This window comes from Phymastichus coffea, unplaced genomic scaffold (assembly GCF_024137745.1).
Source record: "Phymastichus coffea isolate CEN01 unplaced genomic scaffold, Cenicafe_Pcof_1.1 PCOF00065, whole genome shotgun sequence".
NCBI lineage: Eukaryota > Metazoa > Arthropoda > Insecta > Hymenoptera > Eulophidae > Phymastichus > Phymastichus coffea.
Window position 1 is genome coordinate 619,925 of NW_026706876.1, and position 23,744 is coordinate 643,668.

Sequence of the window (23,744 nt, forward strand, 5' to 3'; positions counted from 1 at the left end):
ATTGATAGCGACAAATTTACAAAATCAAATGAACTTGAAATCTTCAATCGAATTATTTGTTTGTTAATTTTTTAAAAATATCTTATTTTTTGTCTATCTATTTTCATTGAGCATAACATATCTTAAAGATTGTATACCATCTTCTATCCGTAATTTATAAGCAAAACGACAGAATATTCGAAAAAACTTACGTCAACAACTTGCATGAATAAAATGGTTAACTCTTCTATCCGACAGGGTAGATATTATAAAAAAGGGGAAAATATGATGCTTTCCAGGAATGGCTAGCAATAGCTGCGCGTGAAAAAAAATGCGTAATCGCTTCAACATCAGCATTTGGAGTAAAACGCTCTGCTTTTAGTGCGCGACGCATTCATAGAAATAATGGCGTTCTTAAGTTGCTCGCGAAATTTATCCCTTCATTCTCTATCCTCATGGAGAAATGTTTTTGAATACCCGAATCATCGCTATTCGCTGCCTCGCTCAAATTATTCGCTTTAAAAGGTTTCTCACTACGTACACCGTTGTCGACGAGCTAATGTATCAAGCTTCCTATTCTCAATTTAAATATTCAAAATTTAACATCCCAATTCCATTATAGCAATGCATTTATGTATGTATATGTACATATTCGATATACAGGTATTATTCATAAAAAACGTCTGATTAGATGTATATGGACTGAGTCTACGTTGATTTTTGATATTAGGAAAACGTTAAAGTATTTAGATATCCTTCTGAAGAAAAACTTGAGAATCCGAGGTGAAATGATGAGATAGTAGCAATTTTGCCGTTAGAAAAAATTGTTCCTCAACAAAATAAAATAGTTTTCCTAAAGATCATGGAAAGGCCGTATATGCGAGACAAAAAAAAAAGAGTGAACGAGAGAAGTGAAGAAATCCTCGCAATGACGAAGGAATCGAGTAAGCGTGTGCATGTGCGAGTGGGAAGAAGAGGCGTGTTGCGCGCGCGAACGAGGACAATAGTCGACGGCGGTGGCGGAGCACGCGCGTACGGGCGGCTTTTAGGGGGTGTAGAGAGAGAGAGTGAGAGAGAGACAGAGAGAGTTAGCCGGCTCGTAGCTGGTAACTGTAGAGGGGCGACGGCCTGTCAGTCGGGCTGCGGCAGCGCATCAGTTCGCTGTCTCGGCGCGCGTTGGCCAAGCCTTCGAGTAAGAGCGAGAGGAACAAATAAAGAAAGCAAGGTGTTGTGTGTGTTACATATGTGGTGATATGATATGGCGCAATCGACGTGGCGAACGGCCGGCGCGAGGGTAGTGCGCATGCCAGTGGTGTGTCCAGTGCGATGAGCCCGATTCACCTGCTCGCTATTGTCCTACTGCTAGGAGGCGATGGCCTCGATGCTCACAAGGTCGACGAGCCAAGTAAGTTACGCACGCTAAAAAAATGGAAACATCTTTCATCTTCTTTCATGATGGATGTTTGAAAAAGTGCAGGGACGATAAGGATTTAATGTTTCATCATTCGAGGATTTTCATTTAAAATTTTACGGTGTCACCTAATGCTTTTGATGACCTGTCGTGTACGTTGAATTCGCGGAAAGTACTGATTGGCACTGTGCCAAGTCTTAAAAAAAAATGTTGGAAGATCAAGTTTTTTTTTCTGAGAAGACATAATATGGCTTTTTTTTTATATCGGGAAACTTTTATGAAGAATTGAATAAATTTCATCTTCGTGCTTCGATTGGCTTCTGCTTTTTTCAGCATAAAAATGTACATATTTGCAACGCGATCTGGATAAAATCTCTACTACATGTTACGTTGAATTTTTCTTAAGTTAAATTGATACTTGCCGAAATATTTACTCTTTTTAAATAAATCATAAATCACATCGTCCGTTCAGTTTTTATTCAATTTTTCCTCGCTACTCGTGTTAATTTGCTCACTAATAATTAATTAAGACAAATTCGGTGGGACGCATTTCGTATCACTGTACTAGACGTGGGGGTAATAGCTGGCCAGAAAAGGATAATCAACCAATTCAATAAAATTTCAACTGTTTTATCCGATACGTCAAATAATAAAAATATTCATGAATCATTTCATAATTTTCGATTAAACAAAACAATTTTCAAAATCACCCTTTATATAAGTTCTTTCTAATGCGGATGCATTTTCATTTTTCATTTATATAGTGTAGTCAGAATGAACTATTAATTTTTCAGTTAAATTAACAACTAGATGATATTATATTATAATCTGTTCTTCGTATTATCATTAATATTAATAAAAATGCAAGAGATAAATATTTGTATTACATAAAATAATCTATTCATGTGGATTACATGTGTGTGTGTGTGTGTGTGTGTGTGTGTGTGTGTGTGTGTGTGTGTGTGTGTGTGTGTGTGTGTGTGTGTGTGTGTGTGTGTGTGTGTGTGTGTGTGTGTGTGTGTGTGTATATATATATATAACGTAAAGTGGTGGATCGTTGAGTAAACGTAATGAAATTTCGTTCATTTGATAATTATTTTTTATCGTGGATCTTTCCTAGATATTTGAAGATACTAAACATAAATTAATTCCAGATCTTTTACATAAAATTTTATATATTAAAATTTCAGAAACTAATATAATGTCAAGATTTTTTTAACATATCTAAAAAAAGAGTAAAATTTCACGTTTTTACGTGCTGATTTTCTTTCAAAATTTGGTTTTATAATAAGCAAACTAAACTCATTTATTGATAACTTATTTATAAGAAAAGACAGAAGAGAGGAAAGAAGAAATCTATCGTAGTAATCATTTCAAACAAAAATTAATTAACAGTTGTAAAAACAGGAGTACTGTATGGAAGCGATAAGTTACCTTGCGTGCGATTGATTCAATACATAGGTAGGTTTACTTGGCCCATTCATTTACACTTTGGTGATACTTGTCACCAAATATAATAGTTGATTAAATGGACGTTGAGGGTGCTGAATTATGTCTTGGCAGGGAGGGGGGTGGGGTCCGACTCAAATACAGACGTCATCGCGGAAGCATGTGCCAGTGACAAGTGAGTAGCTACGATTATCTCTCAACGCAAACATACAAACGACGTGCACGATCACATACACACACACACACACACACACCTAAGAGTTTCTTTTCCCAAGGATTACGTCAAGATTGTCCACAAACGTAATGTAATGACGTCAAATACTCACTGCGTCGCTGGTCTGTTTCATCGTGTTCTAACTTTATTAAGATAGCTTAGACCGTTGTTTATTTTTTCATTACGAGAGCGGTCCAAACTTGGACGGTAGCAAATTTCATCAATGGAGTTGTGTGCTGAGGCTTTTCGGATAACTTTTTTCTTAATTAAACGAAATTACGTATAGCGGAACAATTACTTCAATATTTGTCGAATAAATTATTTTTCTCAGTCAACTAATTCACCACACGCTATTACTTGAAAAACTATGCGAACGTAAAAAAAAACGCCATGAGAAATCTCTTTGTAGTAGTAATATCAGGATATGGAATGCCGAGAAATTATTTCAATGAACACATTTAGTACCCCAAAATAATACACGCAGTCAATATTCACAGAGCAAGTAGGAAATGAGACGGCATTGAAAGTAAGTCAGCAAGAAGATACGCATACCTGCAGTCTAATTAGCCCAAGTATCAAAAGGAGCAGCAAAGTGCCGCGCTATACGGCTTCATTCACTTTGGAGCATTGTATACATATATACTTTATCGTTGAAGCTCTTTGTTGATGCTCATTTCGATTGGCGTGTCGTTGCCTTTGTAAGTTGTAATTCATAATATGGAATATACGTATAGCGTAGTTGGTATGTATGGCGAAATCGTATATTGACGCACTCTTGAAATATAGCGCAAATTTCGGACAAGCTTTGTTCTGCGCGCGCGCGCGCGTGTGTGTGTGCGTCAGTCGGTATTTCGTAATTAAACTGGGCAACCGAGATTCGAAATTCAATGCTCATATTATAGCCGAAGTTAAAGTGAAGCACTCAAATGCGGTAAAAGTAATTAGCACCGTGGAGTTTGATTATTTCGTGACTATAGTGGCTCGTATGTAAAATGATTTTTCTAATGATAACGCGTGTGCCTCGCAACGGTAGAAAGTAAACGCTAGTACGAAAAATTCAGATTTAATTGAGTCGATAATGCGAGACGAGATGCTAATGAAGCAGCCAAAGAAATAAAAGAGAGATAGAGCAAAACGAAAAAGAAGAAAAAGAACGAACGTTTTATTCTGAAGCAGAGAACTTTGTTACGCCCAATTATAATGCTAAATTACTGTTTCTTTTTCTGATTTCTTTATTCGTTACGAAAACCGCTTGATGGCACTTTACAATTATTCAAATGATAACTTCATTGGTTTCATTTTTTTTCTTTCTTCATTTTTGTTCATATTGACTTTTAAAATCTTAAAAAGTGTAGGAATACTTGAATATTTAATGCATAGAGTTTTTTTTCTAATATTAATTCTCGCCAATCGTCGAGAATATTTCACGTAAATATTTAATGACATCTTTTAATATCACGAATAGTAATGACATTAATAGTTGAAGACTTCATGAACTACTAAATTGAACAAAAATAACGATCGAAAACATTATGTGAGTGGACGATAATGGATTTTTCAACTAAAACACTAAAATGTTGTAACAAAAAGGCACGTCTTCGTGTTTTGCCATCGATTCTTTATGGGGGGAAGGGGGGGGGATAAGAGAGGTATTCTCGTTCTCAGTCATCGAAGGAGAGAAAAGAGGATAGGTCAACAAAATAATTAACACACCGTTTATATTCAGAACTCACAATCTTATTTCTAATCCGCAACAAAATTAATGAACGGACATAACAGTATATATATCTCACCGCTGAGAAAGAACAGAAATAAATGCATAACGATTTACAAACTACAATACCATCGACCGGAATAAATTAGGTGCGAACTGCCGGGCGGGTGAACGCCTTGGCAGCCTACTACCTGTCGTCCGCACTTAGCCTATCGAGCCGCTGCTCAGAATACAAACAAAATTTAGGTTGCCGGCAAGTGAACGCCTGGCTACCGAGAGTTACCGGACTTAAACCTAGCATGATCGCAAGTCTGCCATGACGAGAAAGACTTTAGAAGAGAGAGAACAAGAAACTGACCTTCTTGTAGCTGGTTGACAGGGTGAAGTAGGCGGTCTAGCGAAATTGCGTTGGTGGTGCCTCTTCTTCCTTATCAGGTATGGAACAAAAAGAAAGCCAGCGGGCGTTCAAGATGCGTACCTCGCAACAACGGGCAGCCTCTTTTGTACGCACGGGCAGCCGGGAAAAAATTCTACGTGTGTTCTAAGCTTTTCGTAACCGTTAGTGGTCTAGTCTTAATTTTTTTACCTCACACCGTGGGGACTCACACTCTCATGTTGACCAGCTCGCGGTCACTCACTCACTCTCTCGCGGCTTCCCCACTTAGCCTACTTTTTAGGTGGCGTGCAACGCGGCTCAAAATCAGTCGAAACGTCGCACGTTTTCCTTGAACTGCCTATATTTTGCTCTTTTCCTCTCTCTTTCTCTCTACATCTTGCTATCGCCGCTGGAGCCCTTCGAGCGTCTTCGGCTGGCTGCTCCTCGACAATCGTCTACGCTGAAACAGAGAGACCAACAGTTAGGCGCAGTCTTATTGTGCACCCAACGCTGGCCAGCATGCCTTACCAAGAGTAGAGGAAAGAAGCAGAGTGGATGACGAGAAGCAGGCTTACAGCTTGCCTCGTCACAATATTTTTTATTATTACCGTGACGACGCTTGAAATGACAAAAAAAAAATAATTTTTCGTGCATTACTACGTAAGCTAATATTTTTATAGAGAACGTGATAATTTTAAACCGAAAAGGCAAATTCGAAAAGAGTTACCTTCGAGGAATAAAAGGGTCAGCCACGTCGGAAAAAGTCTATGATATCGCGTGCAAAAGGGGCAGCCTCAGTTGGCGCAAGTGTGGTGCATCAACGAATTTCCGCATGTCTCGTCGACGGGTGAACTATGCTTTGCGGATGAAATTCGGATTAACGCGTCCGACGTCTAGAATGGCGTCGCGCGTTGCGTGTACTCTCTGGTACACGATATATCTACATGTCGACGTTGGCGGGTTGGTGGCTTGCGAATTGACGTAGTCGTCGGCCATGTGCTTCAAGACAATGCTTTGCAAATAGGTCAGCTTTGCAACTCGCTCGAGACATCTGCTGAAATTTACGAATGTACTTCCGTGCCTGACATTGCAAATTACAAGCTGGCTTGGAATACTTTCTTTTATGCGACACCTTATGCTCGACACTTTGTAAAGTGTGCATCTGACTATATCCTGATAGTTCTACTACAAAGAGATTTCTCATGACGTTTGTTTTTATGTTTGCATATTTATTCAAGTAATAGCGTGTAGTGAATTGGTTGACTGAAAAAAATAATTTATTCAACAAATATTGAAGTAAGAAAACAACTTAGCCCTATAAATTTTTACGAGAAACCGACAATAATTGCTTGTAATAAGCAGCAACTAATGATGATTAATCATTGTTTGCAGGAAAAAAAAGAAATGAATGTTCAGCCGTCTATTACCGTCAAACTATTTAACCTACCTATACTTACACAGAAACACGGTTACATGCAGCCTATACGTGCCGTGAGGTTTGATTGCCGGAGGGACTCGCTGTAGCTGGTTGTCGCGTAAAGTGCGCCGTAATTTCGATATCGCGCCCGCTTTGTACAGGACCAACATATTGGCCACAACGTCAGCCCTTAAACGACTCTGCTTGTATGCGCTCAGTTGCACGCAATTGAACGTGAAAATAGCGAAAAAATACGTAAACCACTTCGGCAGCCCGTTGCCCGTGGACAATTCAACGTGAACGAGTGAACGAGAGAAAACACTTTTGCAATCAACGCGTCAGAAGGAAATGCCAAATTATATTGCGAGAGCAAGACGCTTGTTTCTTGAAATATTCATGAATAGAGCCAGAGCTCGTAGAGTAAAAGTTGGCGCTTATGTGTACGCGTGCGCAGCTTCGTAATTTCATTCTGCCTGATGGACGCCAGACGAAAGTCCATAATAAGAGTTGCAAACTCGATGCACTGCTCTCTTGGATGTGTTTTCCATGAGTACGGCTATATCGAAGAGTAACTTGTGTTCAGTATTTTCGAACTTGAAGTTGATACGTCCTAGACTCATAACTTATATGTGCTAACATATTTTCTAGCGGTTATAAAAAAACAAACATTTTCAACGAAAAAAGTTACTTTGAAACTGATTTTTTGTGTTTATAAAGTGATTTACAGTCGATGTCTGAAAATTTACTAAAATTAGATTCCATCAAAACTTTAAAACACTTTTGAATATATTAATACATTGAACGATAATTGTTAAATAAAAAACAATGTCATTCTAATTTATATCAATTTACAATCTGAATCGTTGCATTTACGATTGAGTTTGAAAATTGTTTATCTATAGATCTAAAACGATTATAGGACAAAGTAAATAATTTTGCTTCATGTTGTAAGAAAATAGATTAAATCACTATAAAAGAGAAAAGACTCAGTGAGTTGATTAAATAAAAAATAAAAAGAAATATACGTTGAATTGATAGGTTAAATTTTTTACCTTTGAGTATCTTTTAGCCTCGGGCCGTGGACTGTTGGCAACAGATAAACTAGATGATCAAATATATTGCAGAGTATATTTCGAGACTGCAATAAACGCTTATAGGCTACCCATGCGTCAAATGCCATCTAAGAGTTATTGGATTGCAAGCTAACACTGTTTTGGAAAAGAAATTACACCGAATGGTAAACTTTGCTTTTATGATTCTATGGTGAGAAAGTTATTTATTCTTAATTAGCAACTTAAATTCACTCTTTTAGCTTTTCTACCCTTAATAAATATTGACTTTCGCAAAAGTTCAACTGGTTTTTATTTGTCAATATATCTTTATGTTTGATGTATTTTATTATATCTTTCAGAAATTGTAATATTAGTGTTATTAATGGTTAAAATTAAAAATAAACATGTCGATTTGACCTATAGTTGAGTATTTCAAGATACGTTGACCCTCAACAATATACAACGTAAGTTACTGCGTAAAAAGAGCGGTTAGTATTTGATAGAATGTCAGAGGGTATAAAAAAATGAAATTATAGAAATGTCAGTATCCATTCTCTAAAGTAATTCGCATGAGCAATAATGTTCCTGTGCACTTCTCTCTCTCTCTCTCTCTCTCTCTCGGCTAAAAATACCTTTACGACTACTAACGTCAGTTGGTCCTAGCAGCTCTTTCATTTTATTGGCCAATTGTTCGCTCAAATAGTATGTAAAATTGTCCGATTGAAATATTCCACTTGAACTTATCACATAGCTGTACACTAATGACTTAGGTGGTCAATATTTTTGAGCTTTGACATGAAATAAGCTTATTTCATGATTTTCTTCATTATCACAAAGTGTTGGTAGTTATATTTTTAAAAATTTTAAAGAAATTTGGTTGCTTCACTCGCCAAATAAAAGTATTGACATTCCTGGAAAAACTCCAGCAAATAAGACCATGGAATAGAAAAAGTGTGTGACGATTTTTCCGCTTTGCAAAGTGCGATGCGAAATAGACGTGAGCATCTGCGAGAGAGAGGAAGCGAGAAAAGTAATCGTGCGCGGCGTAGTCTCTTTAATCCTCGAGGGAGAATACGCAATAAATGGAACGAAAACGTTGAACTTTCGCGCGAAAAAGAAAAAAATTTCGCGATTTGGAAAATGAGATAAACTGATACAGCTTGGCAACGCTTTAGACGTCGAGCAAATAAAGATAAATGAGAATTCGCTTTTCAGGCTGTATTTTGTGTATTCAAAGTCGTATATATAATGAGTTTAATCAAACGTAGCTTAATGATTGTTTTATGATATAAAATAATATATCATTCTTACGGATACGAAATATATTGAAAATGAACTATACTTATTAATTAAAGGATAAAATACAAAAATCGATTTTGAACTCTTCACCATAATTATTTTGTATGCTATTTATTTAACAAAAGAATTAAAACGTTTTGCTTCATTGAAGAGGAAGCTTTGTTATTGTTGTTATTGTTATTATTATTAGTTCAAGAATTACGTTTATGTGGAATGCTGCAGAGCTACAATAGGTTCCTCTACGCATTAGTTCTGGTTCCCTATAGTCATTAGCATGTAGACTTACCTTCCCTACCATTTTTAGAATAGCATGAGAAGGAAAGTTTTACGCGTATCATGACTAGACTTACAGTTTAAAGTTGAATCCAAACTACCGGAATCACGGTAGCAAACGTAGCAATATTTCATATTCTGGAAACCTTCATATTGGCGATTTTGAAAAAAAAAAGAATGATCTTTGGAAATGTTTTGTTCTTCAGCTGCTTTGGTTTCCGAGATTAAGTAGTATTTTCGACACCAACAATTATGCGTTCGGTTCTGCGTGTGAAGCTTGTAATATAAATATAAGTTAGAATTTAAGAATAATCATATAAGGAATGCGATCATTGATGAAGTGTGGAGTTTCAAAAATTATAAATTTAAATATGAAATGAATGAAATATAAAATAAAATTGAAACGCGGCGAATCGATTAGCGAGCGTAGCTGTCCATACTGATAAATCTCAATTAACCTATTAACGTCCATAGACGTCATTTTCGGATATGTTTTTGATCGCAAAAGATCATAAATTTGAATGAGTAAATGATAAAAGGATATATTCTGATATAGTTGAAGATAAAGTATTATTGCCTAGATCTACAAAGGAAAATATGAACCAATAGAACTGTTTGAACATTTTTTTCAAGTGAAATAAAAAAGTATATCATCGATGTACGTAAGGAAAATGGTTTTGATTTATGATTAGTCGATATGAATACATTCATTGGAATCGTTATAATAACCTCATTCAATGAAAGAAAATCTCAGAGAGATTATTGGTCAACTGACCCTTTTTTATTTTGTGAAAAAATTTCTTCGGTAATGTCACGATCTAAGTTTGAATTGATAAAGTCCAAATTGAAATACCCGAAGACCAAAGATAAAGATTCAAATGATAAGGCTTGGCGAGTTCGTATTTTATTGCAACTGTTTAAAAAGAATATTTTGAAGTTTGACTATTGTAGATCAGTTTTATCAATGGATGAAATAATGGCTAAATCGTATGATGTGCTTGAAACAGTTTATACGTGAAAAACCTATGCGATTCGGCCTTAAATTTTGGGGATTGTGTACTGCTGATGGATATTTATTTAATTTTGACTTACACTGTGGAAAAAACTCTATAATAGGAGATAAGTCATCTAAATGTGCATTAGGATCTCGCGTAGTTTTACATTTATTAAAACATTTTTTTGAATTGCCATCTGATGCAAAAATTCTTCTTTATTATCTTTATTTTGAAAATAATTATTTTACAAATTTAGATCTTGTTGCGCATTTAAAACGATTAAAATTGAAATGTACTGAAACTGTTAAAGACAATCGTGTCAAAGAAAGATATGTTATCAATAAAAAGTCTATACGTGGGACATATATAGTAAAGCATGAGCGAAAATCTGGAATGAATTACATTACTGTAATGGATTCAAAGCCGATGTCAATAATATTTACAGCTGCAGGGGTCACTCCATTATCATTAGCAAAGAGATAAAGTTCGATCAAAAAAGAAAAAATCTATATACCGGTTCCGCAAGCTTTCCACCTTTACAATCAGCCTATGGATGAAGTTGATGTGCACAATGGGTACTGCAATAACTTGTCAAGTATTCGTAATATGCCGCACATTTTGTGAAATTCAAATAGTTAAAATGGTTGAAGAAAATTCGCACAATGTTTGATAATATTTTGCTCAAAAACTATAGGCTTTGAGAAAAAATTTATAAGAACAAAAAGTTTTAGAATCAGCCAAAGAGTACTCTAGAACTTTTTCAAATTTTTTTGATAACTTTTTTAGAAATATCAATTTTGTGTTTTTCTGAAAAATAAAAAATGTTCTCCAAAATTTTAAAAAATTTGGAGAGTGTTCCTTGATCAAATTTTAAAACATTTTTCTTTTATAAAACTTTATCTTAAACCTCATATTTTTTGAAAAAAATATCGGTAACGAGATACGAATTTTTTTCAGGATTTTTCATTTTATTTGTCATTCTGGAAAAAAACTTATATATAAAAATTTTCTGTTAAAGTTCAACAATTTTGTGCAATGATGATTGAAGAAAAATTGAGATATTAACACACTTTATGCTAAAAAAAATTGATAACAAAAATGTATGTAATTTTTCACTATTTTTTTGTAAGAAACCCGCCATAATTAATTTTTCAAGCAAAATTTTTTAATTTTCAGCCTGGATTGGTATTCAGCATACCTAAAGACATATAGGACGGTACCTTAGATCTATTTATTGTTTTGTTTTACACATAAATTTTGCAATCATAAACGTGTCCAAAAAAATAATGTCTACGGTCTTTAATAAGTTAATGCTCATTAGCCCTTACCTCAAAATAGCTTGAAATATCCAGCTTAGTTTGAATCTAAGTTGCAAGCTCGAATCGCTTAAAAACTAAGATGGATTTAAACCTTAGAACTTACTTTTTATCCAAGAGCCTACAAGTATGGTTTTTTTAGATCTTTGAGACATCACTTTATAAAATGTATCTTGTTGACTAATATATAGCTATAGTGATTTTACGTGCAATAATTACTGTAAGTTATTTTTAAATTAATACAAGCAATGAATATCAGTTATTTGATGTTCAATTGAATTTGTTTAAACAAATGGCTTGAACAATTGAATTTTGCGAAAATAAGGTCAAATTTATGATCAACGATCTGAAAATCTTCAAATATAAATGATAAAACGTAAGAAAATCAAATTATTTGCAAGACTTTTGTGTATCGCGAGACTAGGACATTGTTATCCGTTGTAAGCTTAATTTATGCATAGAAACGTACATTTAAGACAAACTTTCACATTATTGGATATCAAAATAGATTTACTAAACAAAGTTATAACCTCTGATGTTAATGTTACTTCTAATTTATTAATTGAAATAGAAAAAATTTTGATTCCGGTAGGCCCGGATTCGATTTCCAGTCCCTGCTGATTGATTGACAAGCATCACTGGAAAAAGTTTCATGTGCTTTATTCTCAAACACATTGCAAGCCTCCGTCGCTGATTAGTACTGATGGAGTATAAATAGAGGGACGTTAAAAAAAAACTCAATAAAGCAATATTTATAATATTTAAAAAGGTTCAAATACTCTTATCTATATTTGAATCCATATTTAATTTTCACTGTACTATATTATCTATTGTATTTACGAACTAATGAAATTACTACATAAAAAAGAATATATAATCTCAAAACTAACGAATATTTGAAATTTAAAGTCCAACGTACGTAAGAATAATAGTAGAGAAATATGTGTGTATGTGCGCATTGTCGAAACTTCCGTATCTTGCGTGTGAATGTCGGTTGGGTTGTATGCATACACCACACACTTTGCTGCCGAGCATTTCCCCGACGTATACAGCTTAATGAATAGCTCCTCGTTGCTCAAACTTTTCAGAATGGTGAAAAATCCTCGGACTCACGTCATATAACTGATGGCGCTTGTATGTCATGACCCTTTTCCTTCCTACGGGAATCCGCTCTCTGGTAACTATGTAAACAAGCCGTGATATTTTTCGCTTTTACTTCTTTTTTTATTTTAAACTGTCTAAAAATCTACGCGAATACTGGGAGTTTGGAGTGTTTTTTTTTTTCGATGCTTTTTTACTATTTTCCTGTAACTTTTTTTTTCTTTTTTATACTGTTGGATGTGATTGTTCTCATGTCGAGTGGAATGGATATTTCACTTGTTTGTTTTAAGCGTACTGAAATCTCTGGCATAGCGTGGAGACTGGAAAGAAATGGTGTTGTGCTTTTTGTTGTTTGGTTGATGCTGAATATTTCTACGTTTGTAATAGAGATGAATTTTGAGTCTGGAGAAACGAAAATGAAAAAATTTGTGCTGATATACCGTGATGTGAAAATTAATAAAATATATATTCATTGTCGACGTAAAAATATAGATAACTTGCTTATATGAAACACAAATCTCATAGCTTGAAAATTTATAGAATAAAAAAATAAATATGAAATGTTTATATTGGGAAAAGTGTAAGCGTTATCAGGCTTTTGGAACTGCTATATGAGATGATGTTTCTAGCGTTGTGAACGAATATGAAACGTAAGAAAAGCTTCTAATGACAAACAAACAAAAGGGGTTGACGCTAGCATCGGTCTTTGAAAAACCAAAGAAGGAAAAAGGTTTCTGCAATTCTCTCACGCCTGGTGTTTTTCTTCACATTTTCATCCGGTTGCGTGAGCCAAGCAAGCAAACGCGTTGGAAAAGATAAAAATATTTTTGCACCTTGTTCCCCGGATAGACTGTCACTTCTACTTCACAATTATGCCGAGTAAAATTTTAATATAATTACCGTTCTTGCAAGCATTCAGGATTGGCATTGTATACGTGATTTCTCTTTAGAATATTATTGTTCGTATTTTAGGTTTTGTCCATTTTAATGAGTAATAACTTTTCAATTTGACAGTAAGCTCAGCGTAAAAAAATTTAATTTTTTGTATTTTTAGCAAAGATTTTCATCGAAAAGTTTTTTCAGTAAAAAAAGTTTATCCATATCTAATAATTCACATTATTTATGGAATCTTAGTTATTTACGGTTCAATATATTTCAGACTTGTATCTATAAAATGCAAAAAGCTAAGGCGCTAATCTTAATTGAAATAAAAATTAAAATATTGCAGATCGTCATTTAATCATAAATTACAAATTTATTCAGTTATTTTCGGGCTAGTTCCAAAATTCTGACAATGAAATGAATCACTATCACTCTTAAAAAATTAGAAAGTATTTCGTCCTTACTGTTTGATTGGATTTCTCAGTAAGGATCCGACAGTATTTTTTAGAAGCCTAGCTGCTAGATGTTGCGCAATCAAGTATATAACAAGCCACTGCTCATTTCATATAAAGATGAAATGAGCAGTGACTCGGCTTCCAAGGAATACTGTTGAATCCTTACTGAAGAGTCCAACCAACAGTAAACTAAATGAGTGATAGTGATTCAGTTCACTGTCTGAATTTTGAGATGAGCTTTTAAAACCGAATAATTTTAGATTTTAATGTAGAAGATACATCAAGATTAAAAAATTCGTTGCAGAGGCGCAACTAAAAGTTTAATTTTTTTTCTGTCGATGAACAACAGAAATAATGATTTGCAGCTAACGAACGCAGTAACAAGCAATTTGGAGCGTTCTATTCTGCGAATTCTTTTTTCGTTTGTGAATCATTCCCGTAAATGAAAACATCTGCACTGATTGAACTCTCTCTCTCTCCCTCTCTTGAACCCCGTAACGAGTTCAAACGTTGGCGCTGCTTTATTAGGTCAACCAAATTAAGGTCACGCGAGGAGGCTGTAAATTTATTTTATTTGATATAAATATATATAAAAGAGAAAATGATATAAAAGATAAATTAGTTAACTTAAAATAGTTAAGTCGGTAGAGCAAGACTCGGGCAATCAGATTGAACCAAATAACAAGAAATGAAGTTTATTAGAATTTAACTCAGAACTTATAAAACTATTTATTTAGTTAAAATCAATAAATGAAACATGCTCACACTCTCCCGGTGAGACCTGAGATGTATAGATTAAAATCAAAACATTTCCATATTTAACATTCAAACTACGGTTCGTCAACTCGGATACATAATAAAAGATTATTTCACACTAAGATGCTCATGGTTCTTCGCTCGCAATGCTCGGTTCTTCTATGCCACACATCTCGTCACATGAATATTGAATATTTATAGCTGCCAAGTAATCTCAAAACTGAGAAGAAAAGCGAAACTTGGCTTGTCTCGTCACAATTCCCAATATAGGAGGTAATCACTAAACTGCACTAGCATATCTTGCAACACAAGCAGTGAAATTATCTTGATCCCAGAACGGATTCTGTCGCAGAAGATAGCCGTTGGAATGTCGTCAAATAGTTGTAAGTCAGAAGGTCCCGCCTTCTGTGGTGTTTCTCGCTGAGTGGCAACCGAGCAAAGGAGAGCGAGCAGCGTTAGAGAGGGGCTTATATAATAGAGCGCGTACATGGAACGACTCCCCACTTACTTACTTACACAAAATTTGAGTAATTCAAATTGATGCGTTACATATGCTCCGTAGATTTAGAACGAATCGCAGGAACAAAATGCTCCGTATTTCAGTGGATGCATTAGAGCTAAATCTTATAATTACTTTAATACACCTCAAATTTCACACCACATAGTTAACCCTTATTTATACTATTCTAAGTCGACTTAAAAAATAACTCCGGAGTAATTAGCGCAAGTTAATTTTACATAATATAATAAATATTCTCGTAATTACATAGGTGTACACGTGATATCGCTTAAAGCAATACATATTTAATCATATCATTCTTCTTTTGTCCCTTTATAGGTTTTCGAATATAATTCTCATTTTCACAAATTCATCATATCTCGATCATGATAATACATTTCAATCTATCTGTTTTTAAGACATTCATCATCATACATGCACTTAACATCATACACATTCATAGCATACTACATTTCAGTCATTCATTTCACAAGATAAACTCACTCATACTCATACGCACAAAACAAATCAAACATTTCACTTAAAATATAATTCGTTAGTCCAGCAAGGTATAGCAAAGACTTTGCGAGGAAATCGGAAAGGCAACGCATAAAGAACTCTGATTCACAGCATTTTTGTACTTGCGAAGATTGAGGCGATTAAAGGTACCCTTCTCGATTGATGGATCATTTGGATCAACCAAAAGGAAAGCATTCTCGCCAATAACTCTCGAGATTCTATACGGCCCCTCATATAGGTGAAAAAATTTTTGTGTGACTTTGTCAAGCGCATTTGATAAGTGCCTGACTCTCAACATCACCAAATCGTTTACGTTCAAGACTACTTTAGATATTTTATTTCTTTGATTTTTCTTTCTTCTTTGAAAGTTTCTCAGAATATTATCTCTTGCTAATGTAATCATTAACGCCTTATCAATTGGTTGAGGAGATGGAAACTTTACAATCTTAGATATCTCATCCTTAACATGCTGTCCGAAATGTAATTCTATGGGAGCAAAGTTTGTACTATAATGGGTGGTAATATTTAGTAAATTTTCTATTGTTTTAACCGAGTCTATCCATGTTGTATGCCTTTTCACACAAAAAGTTCTAAAAAGGCGACCAATTTCCCGCATGACGCGCTCTGTAGGGTTAGACTGAGGATGGCGAATACTACTAAATAGTACTTTCACGCCTATTTCCTCCAATGGGTTTATCCATCGGTTTGAGGTAAACTGCGTGCCATTATCACTTAAAATCTTTTTGGGCTTGCCACATTCCGGTATATATTCTTTAATGATTTTATTGACTGAAGCTAAAGTTGTTGCTCTTTTCATAGGGTAGAGCCTCACAAGCTTTGAGAAAGCATCAAGTACGACGAACAAGTACTCCATTCCCCCCCGGGCGCGAGGGAGGGGTCCATAAAAATCCACGGTAACCAAGTCTGAAGGAAATTCAGAAGTCACAAGGTTATATGGACCCTCCATCGCGACCGACAGGTACTTAACTCGCTGACAGAGATCGCATGACAAGACGAAACTTTTTATATCTCGATGCATAAACCTCCAGTAATAAAATCGCTTCATATACATAAGCGTCTTAAATACTCCCGGGTGACCAAGCTTCCTATGTGTATGCTCTATTAAACCTTGTTTCAAAACCAGTGGTATGACTATGCGAAAATTGCTGATTTTATTTTCACTGTGAAAAAGTATGTTTTCATATACATGGAAATTCTCACTCAATTTCTGATTTGTTTGTTTGTTCAAGCTATCTATTATATCTCTACAAACCCTATCAGTACTTTGCTCATTTTGCAAGTTTTTTAAAACTGATTTTAATGAGATATCACGATTGTTAATTGACAATATTAACAATGGAGAGATCTCATTTTCTAAATATGGCAGTGTAAATTGATTAAGCAGATTAATAAACAACCTATCACTGATTTGTGTACGAAATTTTCCATTTGGATTTCTACTGATAAAATCTGCCGCGACATTATCAACACCTTTGCAATACTTAATGTCAAACATATATTGCTGCAACAAAAGAGTCCACCTGATTAAGCGAGAGTTATGATAAACAGTGGATAACATAAAAATTAAGCCTTTATGATCCGTAACTATATCAAATCTAGTCCCAATCAGGTAACATCTAAATTTTGTCACCGAATACACAATTGCGAGCAACTCGATCTCAGTCGTCGTATATCGCGATTCCTCAGATGTGAGACAACGACTGGCTATGGACACAATACAGTGACTTTCATTCTCATCTAACTGATACAAAATACCGCCTATTCCCATCAAACTTCCGTCGCATTGTACCTTCAACTTAGCATTAGGATTTATGTGATTCAAACACACTGCATTCAAAAAGTTCTTTTTTAACTTCTCAAAATTTTCCGTATGCTTATCAGTCCAAATCCATAATGAGTCTTTTTTTAATAAATCGCGAAAAGGTGTAATATATGAATTATGTGCTATTATAAATCTTCTATAGTAGTTACACATACCAAAGAAAGATTGTAATTGATTTTGGTTTTCGGGCGGCTCAAAGTCAACTATCTCCCTTACTCTTTCAAGACTCGGCTCTATGCCTTTTGTATACAAACGAAACCCCAAAAACAATATTTCAGTTTAAAACAATTCAGTTTTATCAATTCTAACCGTAAAATTACTTTGAAGCAATTTTTGGAAAATAATTTGAAGGATTTGTACGTGTCTATTGAAACTCCTTGTTGCGACAACAGTATCATCAATATAAGTCTGCGAGTTTGTATAAATATCAAAAGGATCATCACAACAATTTTCATTTGAATCAACTAAAAATTTAAAATCTTGTGAAAGAGGAGTTAACATGGCTATGTTAAAAGCTCTTATAAGAGCGCTTCCAGCGGTTTTAACACCAAATGGCACTCTTATCCATTGATACATTTTTCCCTCAAATCTAAAAGCTGTCAACGGTCTCGAGTCCTTATGTAACATTACCTGCCAATAACTATTAGTTAAATCTATTTTTGAGAAAAATTTACATTCAAAAAATTGTTGCAACATTTCAGCTATAATTGGAGGAGATTCATGATCATCCTCTATACAATCATTTAACTGTCGTGCGTCTAGGCATATTCTAAGAGTTTTATCCGATTTCATAACTATCCTAATTGGATTACAATATTGACTAATAGCAGGCTCTATAATACTTTGATCCAACATCTCCTTAATAACAAGTGCAAGAGGTTTTCTAAATTCCAAAGGCACTGAATAATGTCTATTAATTTTCAGATTTGGTTTAGCTAATTTTAATTTATGTTCATAACCTATTGCACAACCTGTTTTGTTTGAGAAAAGTTTCTCATATTTATTCAATAATTGTCGGAAAACACTCTTTTCATTTTCGTTCAAATTCTTATTCAATAAAACTATGTTTTTTAATTTTTCATTAAGAGTCATACTATCGTTTTTACATAATATTTTATCTTTATCATTTTGATGGCAATCACTATTTATACATAATAAACTTTCTTCTGCTTGATTCATAAACATATTAATATTATACGTATTTATTTTTTCACTCGTTATAATTTCATTTATTTCATTATTTTTATTTTTATTTCGCGCTTCATTCTTATCTTCAAGCAGATAATTTGATTCATTTACATTATTAATTTGAAATTTTTCTTTATCTATTCGAACAATATGAATACACGTCACTTCATCTTTATTTGATAGTATGATTCTTTCTAAATCACATTTTTCAAATTTTATGATTTCAGATGGTATAATTTCATGTTTAATTCTAAGCTGTGTCTTCCAATAATCAATCACCAAACCAGCCCTTAAATTAAAATCATTTCCCAGAATAATATCAGTAGACAAAAAAGGCACAACTAGAAAATAATGTGCAATTTGAAAATTATGGATTTTTATGTGCAACAAAATTTGTTTTTTTATATTAGTTGATTTTTTTCCTATTGCTGTTGAGACAACTACATTTGAAACTGGAAGTTCTAATAATTCAAAGTCAATTTTTAATTTATTATAATAGTTTTCTGAAATAGCAGTAATTTGGCTCCCACTATCCACTAAACTCCAAACAGAGCTATTCAAAATATTAATCATAATGCGTGGTGAAGCAGGTATTCTTTTGTTTATGTTCTCAATTTGACCCTTATCATTAACTACTCCATATGATAAATCGTTTTCTAATTCGTGATATAGACGCATTGGCGGGTCAGAGTTCAATACGTCTATACTGAGTTTAAATTATTGTTTGAAACCTGATTATTATTATTATTATTCCCATTTTGATAGTTTGGCGGGGGATGTGATAGATCAGGCAAATTCATTGTAGCTTGATTCGAATTCAAACTCTGGCCGTGCAACCGACCATTAGAGTTTTGTAAACAATTACATTTATGATGATCCTCATACGGACCCTGAAAATGATTACGATCTCTATTTACGCGACCACGACCTCTACCATAACGACCACGATTTCTACTTTGATTAGCGTACATACTTTGTACTTTAAAATTTTGCCAATCTTGTTGTTGATTATTTTGATTGTTTTTATAGTTATTAAATTGATTTTTCCTTTCCATGAAAAGAGTGTCAAGAGTCGACAACGTGGCAACAATTGAATTCGAATCATCACAAGCAACTGAAGCTAAAGATTGTCGAGCCTGATAGGGCATTTGTAATACTATATTATGATTCATCTCAAAATCTGACATAGGTGGCATTAAAAACTTTGCTTGTTTTCTTTGTGCAAAAAAGTAAGACTGCAAATTTCCATCTCTCTCTTTGCTAAATTTTCTCGATAACCATTTACTTTTAATTTTTACTTGAATAGGAATAGTATAAAATTTTTTAATAAAAGCAACCTTGAACGACGGGTAATCCGAAAAGTCAGGTTGTAGTTCATACCAATCGCGCGCTTTACCGTGAAGAATAACACCTACAATATTTATTTTTCTATTTTCAAAAATTTGTTTGAAACGAAAATATCGTTCGAGTCCGTCCAAAAACTCAAGGGGATTTTGAGTATCCTCGTCAGAAAACTCAGGGATTTTAACATCAATATGATTTGTACCTGAATTTCCCAAAATCGCCAAAACGTCCGCAAGCACATCACCCCGTTCGTTGTTCGATCGTTGCGCATCTTGAGGTATAGACTGTGGCGGAGCGACAATGTTTTCAGATTGATTTTCATGCAGAACACGAGCAGCGTCCAGCTCTCGCTGTAGCTGATCTACCTGCTCGACCAGGCCGTTGGCTCTCTCGAACTCAACATTTACAAGCCGCTCTAAATGTGCCACTTCATCGCGATGCCTTTGCGCTTCCTCGCGCTGCCTCTGCTCCAAGCGTGGGTCATCGGGTACAACATTCATTGTTGACTTGTTCTTTCTCGTTCGTTTGGAAAACAAAATAGAATTAGGAAATATTTTCGTTGTCTTTCTTCCAGACCTTGTCACATAGTTCAAATCGTCAGCCATTCATTTTATTAAAATTACGTGAGTTACATAACCGTTGGGTGCCAATGTAAATTTATTTTATTTGATATAAATATATATAAAAGAGAAAATGATATAAAAGATAAATTAGTTAACTTAAAATAGTTAAGTCGGTAGAGCAAGACTCGGGCAATCAGATTGAACCAAATAACAAGAAATGAAGTTTATTAGAATTTAACTCAGAACTTATAAAACTATTTATTTAGTTAAAATCAATAAATGAAACATGCTCACACTCTCCCGGTGAGACCTGAGATGTATAGATTAAAATCAAAACATTTCCATATTTAACATTCAAACTACGGTTCGTCAACTCGGATACATAATAAAAGATTAGCTCACACTAAGATGCTCATGGTTCTTCGCTCGCAATGCTCGGTTCTTCTATGCCACACATCTCGTCACATGAATATTGAATATTTATAGCTGCCAAGTAATCTCAAAACTGAGAAGAAAAGCGAAACTTGGCTTGTCTCGTCACAATTCCCAATATAGGAGGTAATCACTAAACTGCACTAGCATATCTTGCAACACAAGCAGTGAAATTATCTTGATCCCAGAACGGATTCTGTCGCAGAAGATAGCCGTTGGAATGTCGTCAAATAGTTGTAAGTCAGAAGGTCCCGCCTTCTGTGGTGTTTCTCGCTGAGTGGCAACCGAGCAAAGGAGAGCGAGCAGCGTTAGAGAGGGGCTTATATAATAGAGCGCGTACATGGAACGACTCCCCACTTACTTACTTACACAAAATTTGAGTAATTCAAATTGATGCGTTACAAGGCGAAATAAAAAAAAAATGAACCGCTTCTCAGTTTACCTTTTAATTTTATTTTCTCTTTTCTCGAGCAACATCTGCACCTTTCTATTTTATATATTTCTCTTTTTTTGTTCTTTGATTATTTTGCCATTCCTCTACTCTTGCGGAACTATAATAAATGTAATTTGAGTGTTTCTTTGTGCGCTCCTCTTTCAGTTTTAGTTGTCTTCTATTCATGCATTTTTCAGTGGGCTTCGTACTCTATAAAATAAGGACGCGAGCAGATTGAAATATGGAGCTAAATAAAAATGTGGAAGGATTGAAAAAATAGCGAAGATGTGTTTTAGATAGTAACGCATATTGCTTTCATTTTATTCCGAACCATTTTTCTCGTGTTTTATGGATTGGAAAGATACGAGCAATACTAATATTCCTGGTGAACCATAGTTCGAATGTAGTTTATGTTATTCACACAATGCAATGGAATTCACATCTTTTTCCTTACATCCGGTCATAAAACATGGAGTGTCTTCTGTTTTAAAGATGGCATTAATTTATTTTTTGAAGAGTAGGTCGGTGATCTAGATATTATTTTCTTCGGTAGAAGACAAGATATTGAAAAGATCATTATTAGTAAGTGATTATCCAACGTCTACCTTCGATATAAAAAAAATTTCAATGCATTTAAATTTGAAAATACCGATAAGCAAAATCAAACTCACAAGTGTTTGTTCATGTCATCCCATTCGTCTCTGCGTGAATAAAGCAGGAGATTCTGCTCTATTTCGTTTGTTTTCTTTAAGAGCACTTTCCCAATTGTCCGGTGAAATACACCTGAATTGGCCCATCGAGATAGAAGAAATGGTCGGAGCAAGTGCAGTGTTCCTTGGGCCGAGCCAATGTAATCGATCCGATGTGTGTGTGTGTGTGTGTGTGTGTGTGTGTGTAACGTTGAAGAATAACGCGAGTACAACTCCCAGTGCTGAAACAATTATAGCACCATTCGTACGATGTTTTTGTCTTGCTGGAGTGATAGAGGAGCGTTAATTACGAGTTTTCGTTGACATGATAAAAATGTCTTCTGGATGGTTATCTGAAGCGGTATGTTGTTTAAGCTCCATTATTAACCGGTAATCGCTCTGTCAAAGCTAGAAAACTGACGAACAAAGGAAACAAATGCATATCCGGGGAGATGGAGTGGAGAATTTTTATCGCGTTGTGCGCGGAGTAGCTGCTATATAAGAGTAACGAGGAATTGTAAAACTTTAATGAGATTATTTTCTTTAGACCGCTTCACTTCGCAATTACGTCGTTTTCTCTCTCGCCAAATTCCGTTTATGCTCGCAACTGCTCCCTCGAGAATCTCGTTTCATCCCTCATCTCTCTCGCACCTTTTTCTCTTTTCTTTTCATTTTTTTTAATTTTACCTCGCCGGTTCGTCACCATCGTGCGCTTTAATAATTCTTAGTCCTGGCGCAAGTTCCGAAGAGGGTCAGTTCAAGACTTTAATGAGGCAGAGCGCATTGCTTGCTTCCAACGAAACTTTCGCGAGTTGGCCTCGCGCAATTTTTAATTTACGAACTTGGCGATATTGCTATGCTACCGCCTTTCCGCTTATTCGCGAGAGCCGCGGACCGGCTGTGCTTCGTGTCTTGCTTGTACAAGTCGCATCTTATTTTCAAGTAATTATCAATCGACGCGCAGACTTGGCTTATCCAACATTTATGACGAGGCGAAACTTAAACCGATAAATCAATATTTTTCTGTCAGCGTGTAGAAACAGTGAAATCAATGATGATCTCATTATTGAAGGATATTCAATGTATATGCTACGGTTCATTAGTTACTCACTCCTCAATCAAATATGCCGCTGTTAAAGACTGTACTTTCTACGCTGAGTAATCATTTGCAAAACATTCTTCTTCTCATCACTTTCGTCGTAAATACGACGTTTCTCACTGCTGCTGTTGCTTTATAGGTTCGTCTAGCCCATTTCGCGATTGACTGGTGGTGGTGGTTAACGGCTCAGATACACGCGAACCACGGATAAACGAGGAAGCTGATAAGTATATTGTGCCCAAGTTTTTGTTTGTAAGCGCTAGCAACATTTTTTACGAGTTCATAAAAATCGTTTATGCAACTTTTTTTTGTCGCTTCTGCTTTGCGAAAAACTTGTAATCTCGTGGAAGTAGCTCACATAATTTCTTTTTAATGGAAACGTTATTGCACGTAGTTTTTATCGATACCCATATTGGATACAAATTGGTTTACCAGCAACAATTGCC

The 23,744-nt window shown here is 35.0% G+C and overlaps 2 protein-coding genes across 8 annotated transcripts in view; one reads left to right on the plus strand and one right to left on the minus strand.

Moving 5' to 3' along the window:
- Positions 1–23,744, minus strand: part of LOC131667397 (protein ST7 homolog) — a 172,120-nt gene that overhangs the window by 26,738 nt on the left and 121,638 nt on the right. For 2 of the 5 annotated variants that reach the window (XM_058940786.1, XM_058940782.1), the window contains one exon: positions 12,415–12,998. The exons of 2 other annotated variants lie outside the window; for them this stretch is intronic. The gene's annotated coding sequence lies outside the window, so the exon portion shown is untranslated. Of the gene's footprint in view, positions 1–7,612; positions 7,674–12,414; positions 12,999–23,744 lie in introns of those variants that run through there. One more of the 5 variants, XM_058940787.1, reaches the window with a different exon arrangement.
- Positions 1,134–23,744, plus strand: part of LOC131667394 (hemicentin-1-like) — a 36,855-nt gene continuing 14,244 nt past the window's right edge. Inside the window, exons 1-2 of one of the 3 annotated variants that reach the window (XM_058940777.1) lie at positions 1,134–1,384; positions 23,438–23,550. Coding sequence is in view for 1 of the 3 variants with exons in the window: in XM_058940776.1 (XP_058796759.1) it covers positions 1,306–1,384 (79 nt within the window). In the remaining 2 variants the exon portion in view is untranslated. The remainder of the gene's footprint in view (positions 1,385–23,437; positions 23,551–23,744) is intronic. The other 2 variants (XM_058940778.1, XM_058940776.1) reach the window with 2 other exon arrangements.